The 19,330-nt window shown below is 37.9% G+C and overlaps 1 protein-coding gene across 2 annotated transcripts in view; it reads left to right on the top strand.

The window, feature by feature from the left end:
• LOC115428716 (TGF-beta receptor type-2-like) overlaps positions 1 to 19,330 on the top strand; it is a 108,992-nt gene that overhangs the window by 28,440 nt on the left and 61,222 nt on the right. The window contains exon 1 of one of the 2 annotated variants that reach the window (XM_030147900.1): positions 12,350 to 12,584. The exons of the other annotated variant lie outside the window; for it this stretch is intronic. Coding sequence (XP_030003760.1) covers positions 12,512 to 12,584 — 73 coding nt within the window. The 5' untranslated portion in view covers positions 12,350 to 12,511. Of the gene's footprint in view, positions 1 to 12,349; positions 12,585 to 19,330 lie in introns of those variants that run through there. 2 annotated transcript variants of the gene reach the window in all.

Below are 19,330 nucleotides of genomic sequence, written 5' to 3'. Positions count from 1 at the left end.
CTTCATTATAGTTTAGTTTTATTTAGTTTTGACTTTTTTTCTCTAATTCAGTTAGTTTTAATTAGTTTTTAGAGCAGGTTTGCTAGTTTTTATTAGTTTTCACTTTTTTCTAAATGCTTAGTTTTAGTTTAGTTTTAGTATTTTTTTTATGTCTTTTCTCTTCTTCTCCATCGTATTCAAATAAATCCCAGACAGGACTCTGCTGCTTTCTCCCAACTTTAGTCTCCATGTTTCCAGGTAGAGTGGGGACCAGAAGATGACACTAAACCACAAGTGACGGTCCATTAAGTGCCATATGGTGCCACTAGCTAAAATTGCTAGAGTGAAATAAATCACTTTCGTATCAATCCGATGCTGACAAAGACGAAAATGAAGGGAATTTTATCCATAATTTTTATCCGTTTTAGTTAGTTTTATAAGCACACAATACAGTTTCAGTTGGTTATCATTTTTTTCTTTTAATTACAGTTTTTTTTATTTATTTCAGTTAATCAAAATGGTTTTTCAATTCTAGTTTTCGTCATTGTAGCAGGGCTCAACTTGTAAACTCAATAATATGGCTAGTCGAAGAAAAACAAAAAAGATGAAGGTCTTCCTTTTAAGGCTTTTTTTATTCCGGTTCTCCCAAACAGTGACAGCTATTTACATGAGTTACCAGAAAAAGAAAAAAAAAAAGTCAAAACCTCTTTGTAGACTGCCAAACACCCACAATGTGCTGTCAGCTCTTTCTCACTCACCCAACAAAGCCAAAATGGCCGACATATATAGGGAAAAGCCCCTCCCACTGGACATGACCCACAGCAATCAATTACTCAAACATGATTTTTCCTCAGAAAATCACAAGAAAAAGACACATCAGAACACATGGGAAATAAAGAAAAATACCCTCTTTAAGATTTCCCCTCTATATTTATCACAAACTACTCTCTAGCAGAGAGAAATAAACCTAAAAGTGAAAACCACCAATTAAATGGTCAGGTGACCATTTTCCCACCTGGCGCCCCCTTTATTAGACAGCGGCACTAGCTACGCCCCTGTTTGACTCACTCGCACTCAGCAAAGGGGACGCTCTGTCATAGTCATTTTGTTAGTTTTCCGTTAACGATAATAACCTTGGTTCAGAAGATGAAGAGGATTCCTATCATCTTCATCTTCATGTGAGACAGGTGGGGCGGCACCCTAGCGCCCTCTATTGATGAGCCACTGCTGTTTATTACCAACTTTCTGTATTTCTACTGTTTGCAATGTGTGTACTTTTACCATTTCTTATGTGTATGTAGTTTGAATTCCTGTGCGTCTGTGGGTTTTAATATCTAATAGACAAATGGAGATGAGTCTTAAAAGCAGCATTCTATGGTGCAGCGTTACTGTAATAGTGGAGGAGATTATGGGAAGTCTCAGGAGTAATAGAAGAGTCACATCCCGAGGCATATTCACCTGACATATTGTCATCCAAAAGAAGCAGCGTAGTTAATGAAAAAAAGCCTCTGCACTTTCAGAAATCATCTCATACTCTCGGTGTGTAGGCGATGCCCTTAATCATGTGCAATGTAAGCGTAGAAGGCGCTGATTTAATATTACCTGATTGTTTTGTGCCTCTGTTCTCATAAGCCATTTGCAAGTTGTATTACATTCCCCTCCGCTGTACAAAGAGACACTCCTGAGCTGCGTTCTTGTGTCGGTACGAGCTGGTTTGGAGGCGACAGACGGTGTGAGGTTCCTGTCTGGGTGCAGTGATTCAACAACCTGCACGCTTTTACAACACCGACTCAATCCCACTGTTAAAGTTAGAGTGGATTTCTTCACATAATACTCCCAAGCAGCTACAAGGGCACAATATACAGGCATATATATATAAATCACTGTGCTACAAGACGCCCTGGAGAGGCAGGTTCTCTGTTGAAGCCTGTAATCTCAATATAATACAGACTCGCTAACAGGTCTGCTCTTTGTGGAGAATTTCCCACTTGGACGACTGACATCAAGGATAGCTTTAAGATGATAACCTTGATGTTTTGGTGAGAAATTACCTGTGGAGCCTGTCAAACAGTGATAAGGAGGCCTTGGTGGAAACAGTGGGTGGAGAATTTTAAGGTTCTTATATACTAGACTTCCACCACCCGATTATTAATCATGTTTCACTTGTTTCTAGGTCGAGTGTTGACCAAAGAAAATATGCAGATTTATTTTTTTTTATTTTTTTATTTTTTTGGATAAAACCTGTCATATTTGCAGACCTGCAATGATTCAGTCAGTGGACAAAAGCTTTCATGTATTTGTTATACATTCAACACTATTGTTCCTTTAGGACAGTGTTTTTCAACCTTGGGGTTGGGACCCCAAGTGGAGTCGCCTGGAATTCACCTGAAATTTCTAGTAATTGATAAAAATTAAAATAAAAACGTACTAATAAAAAATATATGGTGAGTTGAGAGAGACAATCCCAGTACATAAAAGACAAACTGTGAAGCTGAAACTGAAGCACTGTGGTTCTGTTTATCTTTCAAATGTTCATTGTGGTCGGTTTCAGATGCTGCAGCTCTTTCATAATTCATAGTTTGAGTTCTTGTTTGTTCAGTATTAATTGTCAGCCTTGTAAATCCAAGCTGGACTGACTGTACATATCCTGCCCAAGGAAAATCAAATTCTCACTTTGTGCAGTAATCTACACCTGGCTTTTCTGCCTCCGTCCATAATAATATACATTATATAGACTAAATGTCATCTATAATTAATGCTTATTTGCAACATAGTATAACAAACTATTACAGGATCAAAAACAAATTAATTTTAGCAACAAAAAAAAAGCCTCCGTTTTGAATATCTGGGGAAATTTGTGATATTAAAATGGGGTCATGAGCCAAAAAAAGGTTGGGAACCACTGCTTTAGGGCCATTTTTCTTGGGCTGCTTTGACATTCATTTGTACATACAATGAATCAGTCAAATGATGGGAGGAAAGTCTAGAGTGGAAATCTTCTGACCCACCAGAAGTGTCTGTTTGGCTCAGCAATCTGATGTTTTCCCTAAAATTAGAAAAAATAAAGTATTTTACCAGAGGATCAATTAGGAAGTTCCATAAGTTATGGGACCCCTTAATTACCTCCACCAAGGAGGTTATGTTTTCATTGGGGTTTGTCTGTTAGCAAGATAACTCTAAAAGTTATGGAAAGTTGGCATCCTGAGGGTCCGTCCGACACAGCGGGGGCAGTGGGATAGTGGTTTATATGCAAAGTTGGCTCAGTAGGGTCCGTCCAACCCGACGAGGACAGAGGAAGGATAGTGCAGGAATATACGGAACTGTGGGTCAGTTGTACCTGACAAAGACTGCAGGAGGGTTAAATATGAATGTTTTTGTAAAGAAGATAACTCAAAAAGTTATGGACGGATTTAGATGAAATTTTCAGGAAATGTTGATACTGGCACAAGGAACAAATGATTAAATTTTGGTAGTGATTTGGGGGGTGGGGGGCTGATCTGTCTTGGTGGAGGTCTGCGCTGTCCGAGTGCTTTTCTAGTTTTGTATTTTGATAGGCTCTACACCCTCCTGTAGCATCATATACCCTGTACACTAGAAACAACGTGTGAAAGTGTCCATTATTTACCCTTTTTTATAAAAACTTTTTGTTTTGTTTTGTTTTTGTTTTATTTATTTATTTATTTATTTATTTATTTATTACCTCCGCCAAGGAACAGCGGAGGTTATGTTTTCATAATATGTCTTCATAATGTTTGTTTGTCTGTTAGCAAGATAACTTAGAAAGTTATCGAAGGATTGTGATGAAATTTTTTGGGAAATGTTGCTGCTGGCACAAGGAACAAATGATAAAATTTTGCTGGTGATGGGGGGGGGGGGGGGGTGATCTGCCTTGGTGGAGGTCTACCTTCTCCGAGTTCTTTTGTAGTTGGTTCATGTTTAATGGCAGTTTGTATGAATTGAGATGGGTGGGACGGAGGGGGGTGGTTAAACTAAGAAAAACAATTCACGACATTGTATCTAAAATGCATCATATATGGTTTTTCCTTTCTTGAATAAAAATAAATGATCGGGTCAAATATTCAGCTTCGTTTTAGTTCAAACAGATGGAGGTCAGAGCTCTTCTCAAACCTCTTTTCATGGTTTCAGTCTGTCCCACCCCCATTAGTGAGATTTAGAACTAAAACTATTCACTGCACCCCTGATCATAACACTGCCCCCATATGCCTGTACTATAGACACAAGGCATGATGGGTAGTCACTTCATCCACCTTTCTCCATTACTCTAGAACAGGGTCAGTCTGGACTCATCAGACCACATGAACCACAGTCCAGTCTTTATGTTCTCTAGAGACTGATGGTTTCCTCATTGCATCAGTTAGGATTAAAGAAGTGAAACATGTTAATGACTGCAGTAATTATCCAATGGAAGGATCTGAAATATGGGCTCACTTAAATCCGGGTGGTGACTTTTACTGGCCGTGCACTGTTTTACACAACTTACCGCGCAATTTAGACCTACAATATTATCACAATATTTGTACCACATATTAGACATGAACACTTAATGCTGTAAAAACCCTTTTATTTCCTCCAAACACTGATATGTACTAGTATCTAATATCTGTAACTGTAAGCCGTTTGTCCAGGTCATTCGTCCTGTTTTCGACTGGACTGGTTTTGTTCTCAAAAAGGTTTCTCGTCTCTCGCCGACAAGACTCCATCAGTTCTATTTTCAGGCTTGACAGAGGAAATGTTTCTGAGAACAAAACCAGTCCAGTTACACAACTAAGAACACAGCAAATAACATGTAGAACACTACTATAAAACTGCATTAACCCATAAAAACCCAGTTACTTTTGTGGCAGTTCCCAAATGATTTTTTCCTCTATATTTAACATTTCCTAAATGATTTATCGCCATTTATTACCTCTGCCAGGAGGTATTGTGATCACTTTGCTTTGTGTGTTTGTTTGTTTGTTTGTTTGTTTGTTTGTTTGTTTGTTTGTTTGTTTGTTTGTTAGCAACTTTATGGGAAAAGTATTCCAACCATCTTTACCAAATCTTTCCCACAGATAGGCCTAGGCCCTGGACCAACCCATTAAATTTTGGGCCAAGTAGGCCAAAGTTCAAGGTCACAGCAAGGTCACAAAATCTCAAAATTTCCTATCTCTCATCATTGAGCAATTTTCGAAAATTCACAAAAATTCAAAACAACTCCGATTAGCCTCCAATTTGATACAACTGTAGCTTATAATAATATTTTGTATCTGGCACAAAATTGTCCACATCCACTGTGGAATGTGGACTCTGTGGACATTTCAATTTAACATTGAAAATCCCATTTACGACACATTTTTCATTATAACTCAACAAATATCGATTGGAATTTAATATAATTTGACATACACATGACTGGTACCAAGCTTCAACTTTTTCTGTTGTATGGAACAACCTTGAAACTGTTGAATTTAAAAAGAAATAGTCGATCCTCACATGCACACCGTTCATGCACACTACATGAATTCTGGTGAACAACGCGCCGTTGAAAACATGCGGTTGGACGTAAACATCCGTTTGACACATTGTTACCAAATTTTCTGCAGCCAGGGAGCAGACCAAAATCTGTCTAGTTGTGCATATTTAGTCATAATAATACTTAAATAACAGGTTCCCATTCTATTATTACAGTTAAAGGGCTGTAAAAGAAGGGTTTTCAGAACAAAATGGTTGATTGTCTTAATACTGAAAATAAGAATTGATAATCAAACAGCTGTTCAACAAAAATGATCAATAAATGAAAAGCAATGTGATATGTGTATTTTGTAATAAAAAAAGACACAGGAGTTGAGTAGTAATTATTTATTGTTACAAACATTATGTACATTAATTTTGCACTCTTAAAACAATAAAATTGTGCACATGTTTTCACGCTCATTGGGTCACCATTTTATCAGTTTTTATCCGATTTTCTTCAAATTTGGAGGATTGCAAGATCTAGTAATAAGATGGCCAAAGAAACATTTTGGGAATGGTTTTGGGGGGATCTTTTTGCAATACTGATTAATAACTCATGCAAATATACTTGTACACCTTGATTGTGATCAGGCCGCCAGTGTCAGCTGAGTACAGACTGATGATTCAATATTCCTGAGCAGCCTCGGGTTTTGGTGGCGTTCCTCCAGTTGGCACCGGCGTAATCCCATAAAACCTGCACATACAGAGTGAGGAGACGCCGCACCTTTTCCCGACAGAGATGTGGCGCTGGATGCAAAGAGGCTGACATCTCAGGACGCCTTTGTAACGCGCCGCTCGCATTACTTGTTTGCCATCCGTGTTTTCTCAAGGCACGCATCCAGAGATTTGTCATCAGGTCGCTCTGTTTGCCTTTCCACTCGACCAAGGCAGTTTACAGGAACGCCAAGCACCTGCTATTGAGCATAATACCACTCAGGATGTTTGTCTGGGGCTTGTTTATCTCTGTTTGTGCAATGAGGTGGAAAAAAATCATTCAAAGGCAAAGGAACACTGAGGAACTTGTGCAGAGGGAAGCTATAAGTAACAGTGAAAGAGGCAAATAAAGTAACACTAAAAAAGACCGTGTTTAAATAAGCCTGTCTTTGGCACAGTGGAGCGCTGTGTGTTTCCTGTTGAGCTGAAGCAGATGAAGTAAAGTTCTACAGGAGTGTGTTTGGCTGTTGTGGTCAGTGAGCAGGATGTTGTGACCCTCTGGGATCCCACATGTGCTGAGGTCAGCGGGGAATGTCCATTTTGGGTTCACAGTGCTGTTGGATCTCCACCTTGTGGTTGGGCACCGGTTTGCAGTGTTAAACGACTGCCTGGCATAAAGAGCTCTGACACAAACATAAATCCATGTGTCCACACCCACATGGGACTTGGAGTAAAATGAGATCAGCTGGAGAGTCTTAGCGAAATATCCGGCGAAATCTCTTTCCCACATTTGTATTTGTGTATATTAACCCATAAAGACCCAAACAGATGACCACAAGCATCTACTGAGCTCAAATGTTTAACCCTTTATCGGCCAAGGGACTATTTTTGGTAATTTCCGCATACATTACAAGACAGTAGTCACTTTTCCAGTGGACATCTGCACAAAACTTTACTGATGTTTACTAAATGTCGAAATAACAGAAGTGCGTAATGTCAGTTTTTTCCATTAAATCACAAATGCAATGATTTGTTTATTTATTATCGCAAGATGACACGAGAAGTCATTCTATAGACATGGCAACAAATAGGGATGGGAATCGATAAGGATTTAACAATTCTGATTCCATTATCGATTTTGCTTATTGATCTGATTCCTTATCGATTCTTATTGAGTGAAGGAATACAAGAGTACAAACGGGTGTGTTTGCATTAACTGTGTTTTATATTTCCATCTCTGCAGGGAAAATATAACATATACAGTATGTACAAATAATAAGAACAGATGACACCAGGCCCTGTTGGGGGGGGGGGGGGGGGGGCATGTGCAGTGAAAGTGAAACTTAAGACGCTTTACTAATTCCTCTATTGCTGCATTTCCACTACGTGGAACCAGTTCGGCTCGGCTCGGCTCGGCTCGGCTCCCGTTGTTGTGCACCTCATTTCCTTTCCCCTACCTTTGGAAACTTGAATTTGAGGCGGTACAACGTTTGTTGTCCGCACCGGAACTGGGCCCGGCGTTCACTCTGCTGCTACATTCACAAGCGTCGCTAAGTGGCGTATCGAATACATGACATTCCTGTAAATGAATCTATAATAATGTTTGAGCAGATTGGAGGGATTCCACCCTTTTGAAGACATGGAAGCTTTAGTAGTGTTCCAGTGGACCTGGTGTCGACCGTTTTTGCCTCAACACTATGTTGGCTACGTTCTGACCAAAACAATGCAGTGTACACGTGACATCATCGCACATGCACAACGAAGGTGGAATCGATAAGCAGAATCGATAAGCAGGCAGGTAAACGATTCCAAGGAATAGAGCTACTGGGAACCGGTTCTCAAAAAGAACCGGTTCTCGATTCCCATCCATAGCAACGAACATAAATATCGTGTTGATTTACAGATATATTCATTATTATTATAAATTACTCCTTTATCCTGTACTAAATTAAACGATGATTCAGTTTCCTGGTGTGTCCACACATACCGCGCCAAGTTTCTTTAAAACTCTTCTTCTTCACTGTTTGTGATGTTCGTCAACATCCGGTTTGTTTTATTCACGTGACTCTAGTTACATAAAAAGGTTTTTCCATTGCACCCTAACAATAAAAAAATTTGGAAAAATGTCACAAAAGTAATTCATTCTTGTTATGTCGTCCAACTGAAGGTTGAAATTATGAATTTCAGAGTATTATATGAGTGTCAAATAAATGTTTCATATCTTCTGAACCACTAAACCTATCAATATGCGTAAATTATTTAGGCAAAAAACAGTTTGTCATCTTTTCATGGTCATCAGATTTGACCCATTTGGACGTTCAGAAGCTCCGTAGTTACTGTGGAAACATCGTCATCTTCTACAACATTGATTCACCAGGAAAACCCATGGAGTTGGATCAATGACAGTGGATGGAGACACTTGTTTTACATTCAGTTTTTGATATATTTGCTGGAAAAGTCACTTTTTCTTCAGTTTTCTCTGTTTTTAATATAATAACTCTCAAGTTTAATCTGAAGTTTTATGAACATCTACAAGATCAGTAAATTAAATACAGGAAAATGCATGATTTACACTGAAAACATGGCAAAATACAGAAAATAATATTATAATAAAAGGTGATAAATCATTTAATCCTTTATTGGGCAAGTGACGATTTTTGGTAATTTCTGCATACATTACAAGACAGTGACAGCAACAGTTCCAGTGAGGACAGTGAGTCAGCAGTCTCAGGTCCAATGTGGTCTACAGGGTCTGTAAGGTCCACCTCTGCATGAACAGTGAGTGGACCTGCTTTGTTAGGTACCATGAAGTAATGGTACTAATGTAAGGGATGATGTTCAAAGGGATAATGTGGATGTGGACAGGGGTCTGGATCAGTACTGATGTTGGTTTAATGTTCTAAAATACATGTTCCTTTCACCTTACATATGTTTTTCTTGTATTTTTACCTCCGCCAAGGAACGGCGGAGGTTATGTTTTCATCAGGGTTTGTCTGTCTGTCTGTTTGTTCGTCTGTCTGTCTGTTAGCAAGATAACTCAAAAACTTATGGATGGATTTTCATGAAATTTTCAGAAAATTTTGATACTGGCACAAGGAAGACATGATTAAATTTTGGTGGTGATTGGGGGGGGGGGGCAGCAGATCTCTCTTGGCAGAGGTGTGCGCTCTCCGAGTGCTTTTCTTGTTACCTCTGCCAGGACGTATTGTGATCACTTTGCTTTGTGTTTGCGTGTGTGCGTGTTTGTTTGTTAGCAGGATAACTCAAAAAGTTATGGACGGATTTTCATGAAATTTTCAGGAAATGTTGATAGTAGCACAAGGAAGAAATGATTACATTTTGGTGGTGATTGGGGGGGGGGGGGGGGGGTGCAGATCTGTCTTGGCGGAGGTCTGAGCTCTCTGAGTGCTTTTCTTTTGTTTTCATTGTGGTTTGTCTGTTTGTTTGTTTGTCTGTTAGCAAGGTAACTCAAAAAGTTATGGACAGATTTGGATGAAATTTTCAGGAAAGGTTGATACTGGCACAAGGAACAAATGATTAAATTTTGACGGTGATCGGTGGGGGTGGGGGGGTGAGGGGGCACTGATCTTCCTTGCTGGAGGTCTGCGTTCTCCGAGTGCTTTTCTAGTTGACTCATGTTTAATGGTAGTTTGTATGAATGTGGGGGGGAGAGGATTCGGTTGGTTAAACTAAGAAAAACAACTGAAGACATAAATGCATTGTATATTGTTTTACCTTTCTTGAATGCAAGGAACCAAAAATGGTAACTTCCCTAACCTTGATTTTTATATATACGGGGTGGGGAAGCAAAATTTACAATATTTTGAGGCAGGATTTGAAAGATAGTGTATGATCAATTAGTTTATTGAAAGTCATGAGAATTTATTTGCCACAAGAAAACTGACATAATAGAACATGTTTTTATTCTATGTGTCCTCCTTCTTTCTCAATAACTGCCTTCACACGCTTCCTGAAACTTGCGCAAGTGTTCCTCAAATATTCGGGTGACAACTTCTCCCATTCTTCTTTAATAGTATCTTCCAGACTTTCTGGTAATAGTTTTGCTCATAGTCATTCTCTTCTTTCCATTAGAAACAGTCTTTATGGACACTCCAACTATTTTTGAAATCTCCTTTGGTGTGACGAGTGCATTCAGCAAATCACACACTCTTGACGTTTGCTTTCCTGATTACTCATATGGGCAAAAGTTTCTGAAAAGGTATGGATAATAGTGTTAGGTATGATTATGACATCAATATATGTTTGGTTTCAAAACAATTGACGTAGTGCCTGCTGAGAAAAAACAACTAAATGTCCATTGTAAATTTTGCTTCCCCACCCTGTATGAAAATAGAATTTTTTGAAACATTTCACAAAATAAAGTCTTGCTTTGTCCTCCAATAACACACTAAGGTTTCCATTTTGAATTTCAGAGTATTTTTCTGAGTGTCCTATAAAGGGTTTCAAATAGTTAAATGTAGAATGGGTTAAATATTCGACATGGACACAGGTTCAGAGGAGCTGTTGATAAAGCTCAGGAAACTGATGGTGTGAGAAGGAAAAAGACGTACTGTGTGCAGAGTTATGATCTCTGGGGTCAAAGGGTCAGGAGTGAAACTTGACATCACAGCCCGGGTATGTAGAACAAAAACACATGTCTGCAAAGCCTCAGCAATAGACGGCTAATTTATGAGTGTGATAGTGGACCTAACCTGTGTGTGTGTGTGTGTGTGTGTGTGTGTGTGTGTGTGTGTGTGTGTGTGTGTTCAATAAAACCAACAGTAGATGTGGAAACAGGGACACTCAGCACATTTATGTCAGTCTGATGAACTATGAGTCTGGAACATGTCCAGGAGAACATGCAGCAGAGGAACTGAAATAATTTATAATAATAATAATAATAATAATAACAATAATAAACTTTATTTGTATAGCACCTTTCATACAGAAATTGTAGCCCAAAGTGCTTCACATTGATTGAAAAAAATACAATATTAAAATACATTAAGATTTGATTAGAAATACAATAAAATAAAAATAAATATAAAAACAGCGCACATTAAAATATTTGATTATGCATAGAATTTTTGAAGTGCAAGAGATAAGATGAAATTTGAGAGAAATACAATAAAATAAAAATAAAAGCAGCGCACATTAAAATATTTGATTATGCATAGAATTTTTGAAGTGCAAGAAATAAGATGAAATTTGAAATACAATAAAATAAAAAATAAAAACAGAAATACAATAAAATAAAATTAAAATTAAAAAAAACGCACATTCCCGGTTCCTGAATTGTGACCCCATTTTTATCTCCTTTCAAAGGCTAATGAGACTAAAAATGTTTTTAATTTGGTTTTAAATATATTCAGTGAACTGGCTTCTCTAATGTCTTTTGGAATTGTATTCCATTACTTTGGTGCATAGTTAGTAAAGGCTGCGTCCCCCATTTTCTTTGTAATATTTCTGGGAGTCGCTAGTAACCCTGCGTTTGATGACCTCAGTGTTCTAGTTTGTACATAATTGATCAGTGAGTTTGTAATGTAACTTGGTCCGGTTCCATTTAGAGCTTTATACGTGAGGAGTAGTATCTTAAAATCAATTCTGTAGGTTACCGGTAGCCAGTGCAGGGAAACCAACACTGGAGTAATGTGCTCTCTCTTCTTGGTTTTGGTTAATAACCTAGCTGCAGAGTTCTGAATCAGCTGAAGTCTGTTTGTGGTGCTTTTTGGGAGACCTATAAGGAGTGCATTACAGTAGTCCAGTCTGCTGGGATAGATAGATAGAAGCATGGACCAGTTTTTCAGCATCCTTTCGATTTATAACCGGCATTACTTTGGCTATGTTTCTGAGGTGGAAGAATGACGAATTTACAGACTTGAAAAGTACACTTAATTGACTTGAGTGTGGGACTGCTCATTAAAGCTGAGTGGAAGCTCCAGCTGAACTTGTGGTGTGTGAGTGGAGTTGGAGGTGGAAGGTGTGAAGCAGGCTGTTTGGGTCCTCAGGCTCCTGCTGCTATTCTGGAACATGTCATTTCAAGTCCACTTAATAACATGCTTTGGAGCTCTGCGAACCACATAAGCACGGCTGAGAAGAAGAAGAGGAAGAAGAAGAAGTAGAAGGAGGAAAGGAGAAAAAAAGCGTCCAACCCTCTGCACATTTCCTGTTTGAGGACTCGTGCATATGTGAGTCATATATGCGCGCGCACTGGGCTGAGGGTTTATCTGCGTCTGGACGGACTGTGGAGCGCAACAGGCGGACGGATCCAAGCCCGCACTGACCCCACGGACCCCCACCCACCCCACTGTCAAAGCCTCGGGGAAATTCATGAGAAAGAGGCGCGTGGATAGTCCGTGTCCAAATGGAGCTACTTCGGTTTTCCGCTTTTTGGTGTGGAACCATACTCTGTGCTAGTATACTGTTCGGCCAAACCGGTGAGTCAAAGTTTGTGTGTTTTTTTCCGTCACTACTTTTGAGGTGAGTTTTCAAACTCCTCACGCGGCTCCAGTGAAACTTACGGACCACAACAAAATCTGAAATTCTGCTTTTACGCACGCGCGTGTTAAAGATGAAACCGTAGTGTCCCTTTGACGCACGTGATCATAGGGATAGACGCATTTATGGAAGGACGTCAACTGTGTCTGCATGTGCTTTAGACTTACTTTATATTATTTTAACCCTTTCATGCATAGCGGTCACTACAGTGGACAGTTCTTCTCCAGCTGTTCTCTTGTATATTCATGGGTTTACTTGTTTTAGTTCCATATCAGCCAACACAGTGGACACTTACGCATCATCTCATAAACTGTAATTCATACCATTATTGTAACTTTGCTGTTGTTGATTGGTTCTTGAGTGGAAATCAATTGTTAATTGTTATTTTTTGCATATTATCTCCATGAAGTGAGTAATAACTAGTATTAGAATATGTTAAAATGTAAGAAAACATCAGATTAGCTGCATTAAACATGGTTTCAGTTCACTGTTTTCATATCACTTTATCATATTTGGTTTTAAATACATGTTTCTTTGCTTCAAGAATAAAATTCATGGTGTAGCTGAGTGGACATTTTTGTAAATCTATGAAAAAAACCCTCAAACTCATTGGTTTTTTCATGCCTAAGGAGGAATAAAAACACTCAAAAAAAAAAAAAAAAAAAAAAAAAACCTCAACTATGAGGTTCTCGTGATTCATGCATGAAAGGGTTAAGTGTCTGAAGGGGGCATCACCTGAAGGATCCACTCCAGATCTACATATTACAGGGGTGTCAAACTCTTTTTTTTTTTTTTTTTTTTTTTGTCAAAATGTTTTTATTTAAATTTTTATCATTTTAACAAAAACATACAACAAACATCAAACAGTGCATATATCAGATCCATGCAACCTGTTGACTACAATCACAAACATTATTATGTTTACAAGAAAGAAAAAAGTATACAAAATACAGAAATCTGAGCATTGTTGTGGAAATGTTCAACTGATAACCCACACAAAGAGGAGGAGAGAAAGTTAGAGTTAAAATAAATGCATTTATTGAGAAGTCAATCACAGAGAAACTCTGTAAGTGAAGTCTGATTACACATGAGAATACTAAAGATTATATAGACCCAAAATCCAACCCCCTCGTACCATGGTGACACCCAGCAGTATAGAAGTAAATATAAAAGTAAATTTTCCACCACAGCATCCACCTTTAGAAGCCACAGTGGTAACTTTTTCAGTTGTTTGCATTGTCCGCCAATAAATTTAGATTCTTAACATACACAATGAAAGGATTCCAAACACGTCCAATGACTACTGTTTGCCCTTAAGAATATAGGACATTTTTTCTAGTGGAAGGGTAGAAAGCATCTGCCGTATCCACTGACTAACAGTTGGTCTATGAGTTTTTTTCCAAAATAATGAAATACATTTTTGAGCAATAAGTAGACTGAAGTCTATAAAAAATTTGTTCATTTGTTGTATATTTATGTTTTTCTGGATATATGCCAAACAGAAATAACTTTGGGTCTAACATGACTTGTTTAGAAATAATTTTTTCAATTATTTCCCTGATTTCCCCCCAGAACAGTGCAGTTTGTCGACAATACCACATATAGTGAACCAGTGTTCCTTTACATTCTGAACATTTGGAGCATACATCAGGTATATTCTTATTATACCAGTTGAGATCTACTAACGTAATATAAACTTGCATCAACCATTTAAACTGAGTCAAACTCATTTTAGTTCAGGAGCCACATTCAGCTAAATTTGATCTGAAGTGGGCTGAACCAGTAAAATACAAACAAATAATATATATATAATGTCAACTCCAAACTTTTCTCTGTTTTAGAGCGAAAAAAAGTAAATTTACGTTATGAAAAGGTTTGCATCTACAAACTATCCTTTCAAAAGATGTGAATAACATGAACAAATGGAAAAAATAAGTGTAATTTTAACAATATTCTGCCTCAGTTTATTATTTACACGTACGTTGTAACTTACAGATCACAGTGGATCTACAAACACACAAAACATTTAATAACAGGAAGAATCTTGTTAAAATTGTACTTACTTCTCTTAAGACATTTCATGTTGTTCATATTTATTCAGGTTTTTCACATTTTTTTTTGCAAAATTACACTTTGTTTTACTGTAAATGAAAATATTTACATTTACAATGAAAAAAAATTGGAGTTGTCATTATTTATATGTTATTATGATAGTATTTTACAAGTCCCGCCCAATGGAGATTGAATTGGTCTGAATGTGGAACCTGAACTAAAAGGATTGTTAATTTCTTGGTGTAATTTTTGCATTTTACAAGTTCATCGCAAAGGCCAGACTGGACCCTTTGGTGGGCCAGATTTGGCCCCCGGGCCGCATGTTTGACACCTGTGACATATTAGGTGTGCAGCCACATTCAGGTTTAACAGCCCCCCCTGAGGAAGACTATTCACCTTCATCTGTCAGGGTTCATAAGGGTTGAAACACAGTAATGTCCCATCAGAGAGCAAACTTTAATTAATTGCCATTCCAATATTTATTTCAATATAAAGTAGCTGATTATTTTGGATAATACCTTATGGTCCAACTAAAGTAAAACTGAATTTAAAAGTAAAAATGTGGGTCATTTAGCAACACTAATCTGTCAAATTGTTTTTAAAATGTCCTGTCAGAGAGACTCTGAATACCGTGTTTTCATCCATAACAACAAAGAGGATGCACTGTACACATCCTGTCTGTGATGTGGGCATAATGATCATCTATATTTTAAAGAGCCTTTTTACAAAGAAGTTGTTAAAACACAAAATGAAACCTACACAAATGTGACTAAAAGGTTAAAATCCAATAAATAAGGTAAAGAAATTGAATTCACCATTAGTTGAGTTGATTCTTTTAAGGTTAAAGAGGTTCTATGTAATATTAATGTTCCAGATTCTCTACAGCAGGGTGTAGTTTCATAGTAGAACACACATATTTCTACTAAAACCTCCAACAAATCAACACTATCTGTCCACAGACTGAAAAAAGTGTGAAGGTCATTGTTCACACACATCTGTTTTTATGGAATTATCAAGTTTTCCTCTTTAAACTAAAACTCAAAGCTGTTTTTTTTTTGTTTTTTTTTTAAAGTTGGTCCACATAACACTATGCTGATAGTTTACATTATAGCTCTGTTAGCTTAACTCTGTTTTTAACCAGAAAATAGACACAGTGAAACCATAAATCACCTCTGTTTTCTTTAGTTTGTGTTCTCATCTGTTTGGAATCGAACAAACAAGGTCAGAACTGTCACTGTTTAGTCTGAACCGTGGATCAACAAACAGCAACTTAGCAAAGATAATAACATCCCATAATAACTTTATACCTTCATAATCCTTATAATCAAACACTGTCATTTCAGCATCAAACTCCAGTCTTTTCATTTAGAACTGTGTGAAAACAACAGCGATTGAAGATTGTCTCACTTTATTTGACTGTAAAAGTTGTTTCTTTATGGTTCTCATCCCATCTGGTCACTTTCTGATGCTTTGGTCAAAGGCTCCATGGTGTTAGTTTTCCTCTCGGTCAAAAGGTATATGGACATATTTATTATATTTCAGGAAAACATGCACCAGACAGACCAACAATGATACTGAGCAAGTTGGATGCAAAAATAATTAATGATTTACAACTTTTTTGCGCGTCACTGGACTCGTTTGGAGCTGTGTCCTGTATTAAAAACAACAACAGTGATTCTAGCTTTTATCATTTTGTCACTTTATGTGGTTGGAGAGAGTAAGACGCATTTACAGGCAGACTCTGACTCAAATACATCTCTATTATTATTATTATTTAAGTGTTTTGAGGGGGCATCTCTTACCTGCAGGATCCCCTCCAGGTTTTTATACAGGTCTAACAGGTCTACTACCCCCCCCCCCCCCCCCCCCCCCCCCCATACACACACACACACACACACACAAATATGCAAAAATGACATTTACAACTTTTTTGCATGTCATTGGACTTATTTGAAGCTGTGTCCAGTGGTGAAAACAACAACAGTGATTCTACCTTTTATCATTTTGTCACTTTATGTACAGTTATGACCAAAAGTTTTAGGAATGACAGTAATTTTTTGATGGAATGTTATTTATTTCCCCAGAAAAGTCTTTGAAACCTATGTAATTTTTTAAAATTATTCTTCAGTGTTTCTTAGAAATGTATGGAAACTTGTGCCATTCCTAAAACCTCTGGCCACGACTGCAGTTGGAGAGAATAAGACGCATTTACAGGCAGATTCTGACCCTCAAATGCATCTCTATTATTATTATTTTTTAAGTGTTTTGAGGGGGCCTCAACTGCAGGATCCCCTTCCAGTTTTTTATCTCCACCTCGGGTGTGCAGCCACATTCCTAACAGGTCTAACCCCACCCCAAAATGCAAAAATGACATTTACAACTTTTTTGCATGTCATTGGACTTATTTGAAGCTGTGTCCAGTGGTGAAAACAACAACAGTGATTCTACCTTTTATCATTTTGTCACTTTATGTACAGTCATGGCCAAAAGTTTTGGGAATGACAATAGTTTTTTGATGGAATGTGATTTATTTCCCTAGAAAAGTCTTTGAAACATATATAATTTTTTAAATTATTCTTCAGTGTTTCTTAGAAATGTATGGAAACTTGTGCCATTCCTAAAACTTGTGGCCACGACTGTAGTTGGAGAGAATAAGACACATTTACAGGCAGATTCTGACCCTCAAATGCATCTCTATTATTATTATTTTTTAAGTGTTTTGAAGGGGCCTCACCTGCAGGATCCCCTCCAGGTTTTTTATCTCCACCTTGTGAGTGCAGCCACATTCCTAACAGGTCTAACCCCACCCCAAAATGCAAAAATGACATTTACAACTTTTTTGCATGTCATTGGACTTATTTGAAGCTGTGTCCAGTGGTGAAAACAACAACAGTGATTCTAGCTTTTATCATTTTGTCACTTTATGTACAGTCATGGCCAAAAGTTTTAGGAATGACAGTAATTTTTTGATGGAATGTGATTTATTTCCCCAGAAAAGTCTTTGAAACCTATGTAATTTTTTTAAATTATTCTTCAGTGTTTCTTAGAAATGTATGGAAACTTGTGCCATTCCTGAAACTTGTGGCCACAACTGCAGTTGGAGAGAATAAGACACATTTACAGGCAGATTCTGACCCTCAAATGCATCCCTATTATTATTTTTTTAAGTGTTTTTGAAGGGGCCTCACCTGCAGGATCCCCTCCAGGTTTTTATCTCCACCTTGTGGGTGCAACCACATTCCTAACAGGTCTAACCCCCCACCACCACCACCACCACCACCACCACCACCACCACCACCACCCAGAGGAAGCCTGATTCACCTTCATCTGTCTCCAACCCAGTCCCAGCGGCTCCAAGTGGCTTTGGCTGCTCCTAATCCTCTCTCCCCCTCTCTGCAATTATATGTAGCCCTGGGTGACAATTACTACCATTCATGTCTTCCATAGCCCGCCTCCTGGCTTTAAATGACATGCTCTTTGAGAGGAGTTGCTCTAATGATATAATTACTCCGGCACAACCACCTTCCCACCACCGTCCCCACTCAGCCATGGTCTATCCTGGACCGTCCCCTCAGTGCAGTCCCACCAGCACATTTAGAAATCACACCATTGAGTAGTTTAGACCATGCCCACACGAAACTGTGTCTTTTCCTATCTGATCTTTTTTATTGTCGTTTTTAAAAAACTGCTCTGAAATTTGTTGTTAGTATATATTATATTAACTCTCAATCATCCCTGAGCATTGGAAAGAGAAGTTGATAATATTGTTTATGTTGTTTTCTTTTTTTTCTTTGTATGATTTTGCCTTGTTTTCTTTTGTTTAATAGGTTTGTTGTGTAATTTGTTTTTGTGTATTGTGTTTCTGTGGTTCTTTATTTCTAAGTACATGTTTATGTCAATGTATATTTCAATTAAATATTAAAAAAAATATATATATAAAAGTGCTCCATAAACATGGAGTCATTTCAGGAAATATCTGCATCCACACGAAACCACTGAAAACAATGTAGTACTGATACCAGGCCTGTATGTGGCGTTGTAATGCCCTCATAAAAAAATGAAGAAGACGTGGAGCGTGTGGATAAAACTTGTTTGGTTCTACTGGGTCTGGTCCAGTATTTCCTTCTGGTTGCTCCTCTTCGTGGTAGATCCAAGAGCATGTAGTGAATATTGTTGCTATGGTTGTTTGTTGCTGATTGTAATGACAGAGTACTCAGGAAATTTGCCTGAGTAAAATTTACTCAAATTTAAGAAAATGTTACTCTACTCAGATAATATTTGGTCCCTCTCTAAAAAGAGTAGAAGTTACTCTGGGTAGAGTTCTCCAAAGTCAATATAGAGCTAAATTTAGTCTTTTTGAGGAGAATACTTTTGACTCTGGAAAAAATGCTCAGTAATTTTTGCTGTGTAGCTGAAGATTTGGATTCAATATTTGCAATAAGTACGAGCACTACTCTGTCGTCCACCATTGTTGTTGTTGCTGTTTGTTGTTGTTGTTGTGAAGTGGCATCTTGCTTCTGGGGTGAAAGGTTAGAGAAGTGTGGCTATGACATCATCATTTTAGAAAAGTTGTGGTTTGGTCGTACAGACGAAGACACAAAACCAGGGCGCTGTAAAGGGGGGGTAAGTGTGA

The sequence above is a fragment of the Sphaeramia orbicularis genome, chromosome 11 (genome assembly GCF_902148855.1).
Source record: "Sphaeramia orbicularis chromosome 11, fSphaOr1.1, whole genome shotgun sequence".
Taxonomy (NCBI): domain Eukaryota; kingdom Metazoa; phylum Chordata; class Actinopteri; order Kurtiformes; family Apogonidae; genus Sphaeramia; species Sphaeramia orbicularis.
Note: the sequence above shows the minus strand (reverse complement) of the source record. Positions and strands in the feature narration are given on the sequence as shown.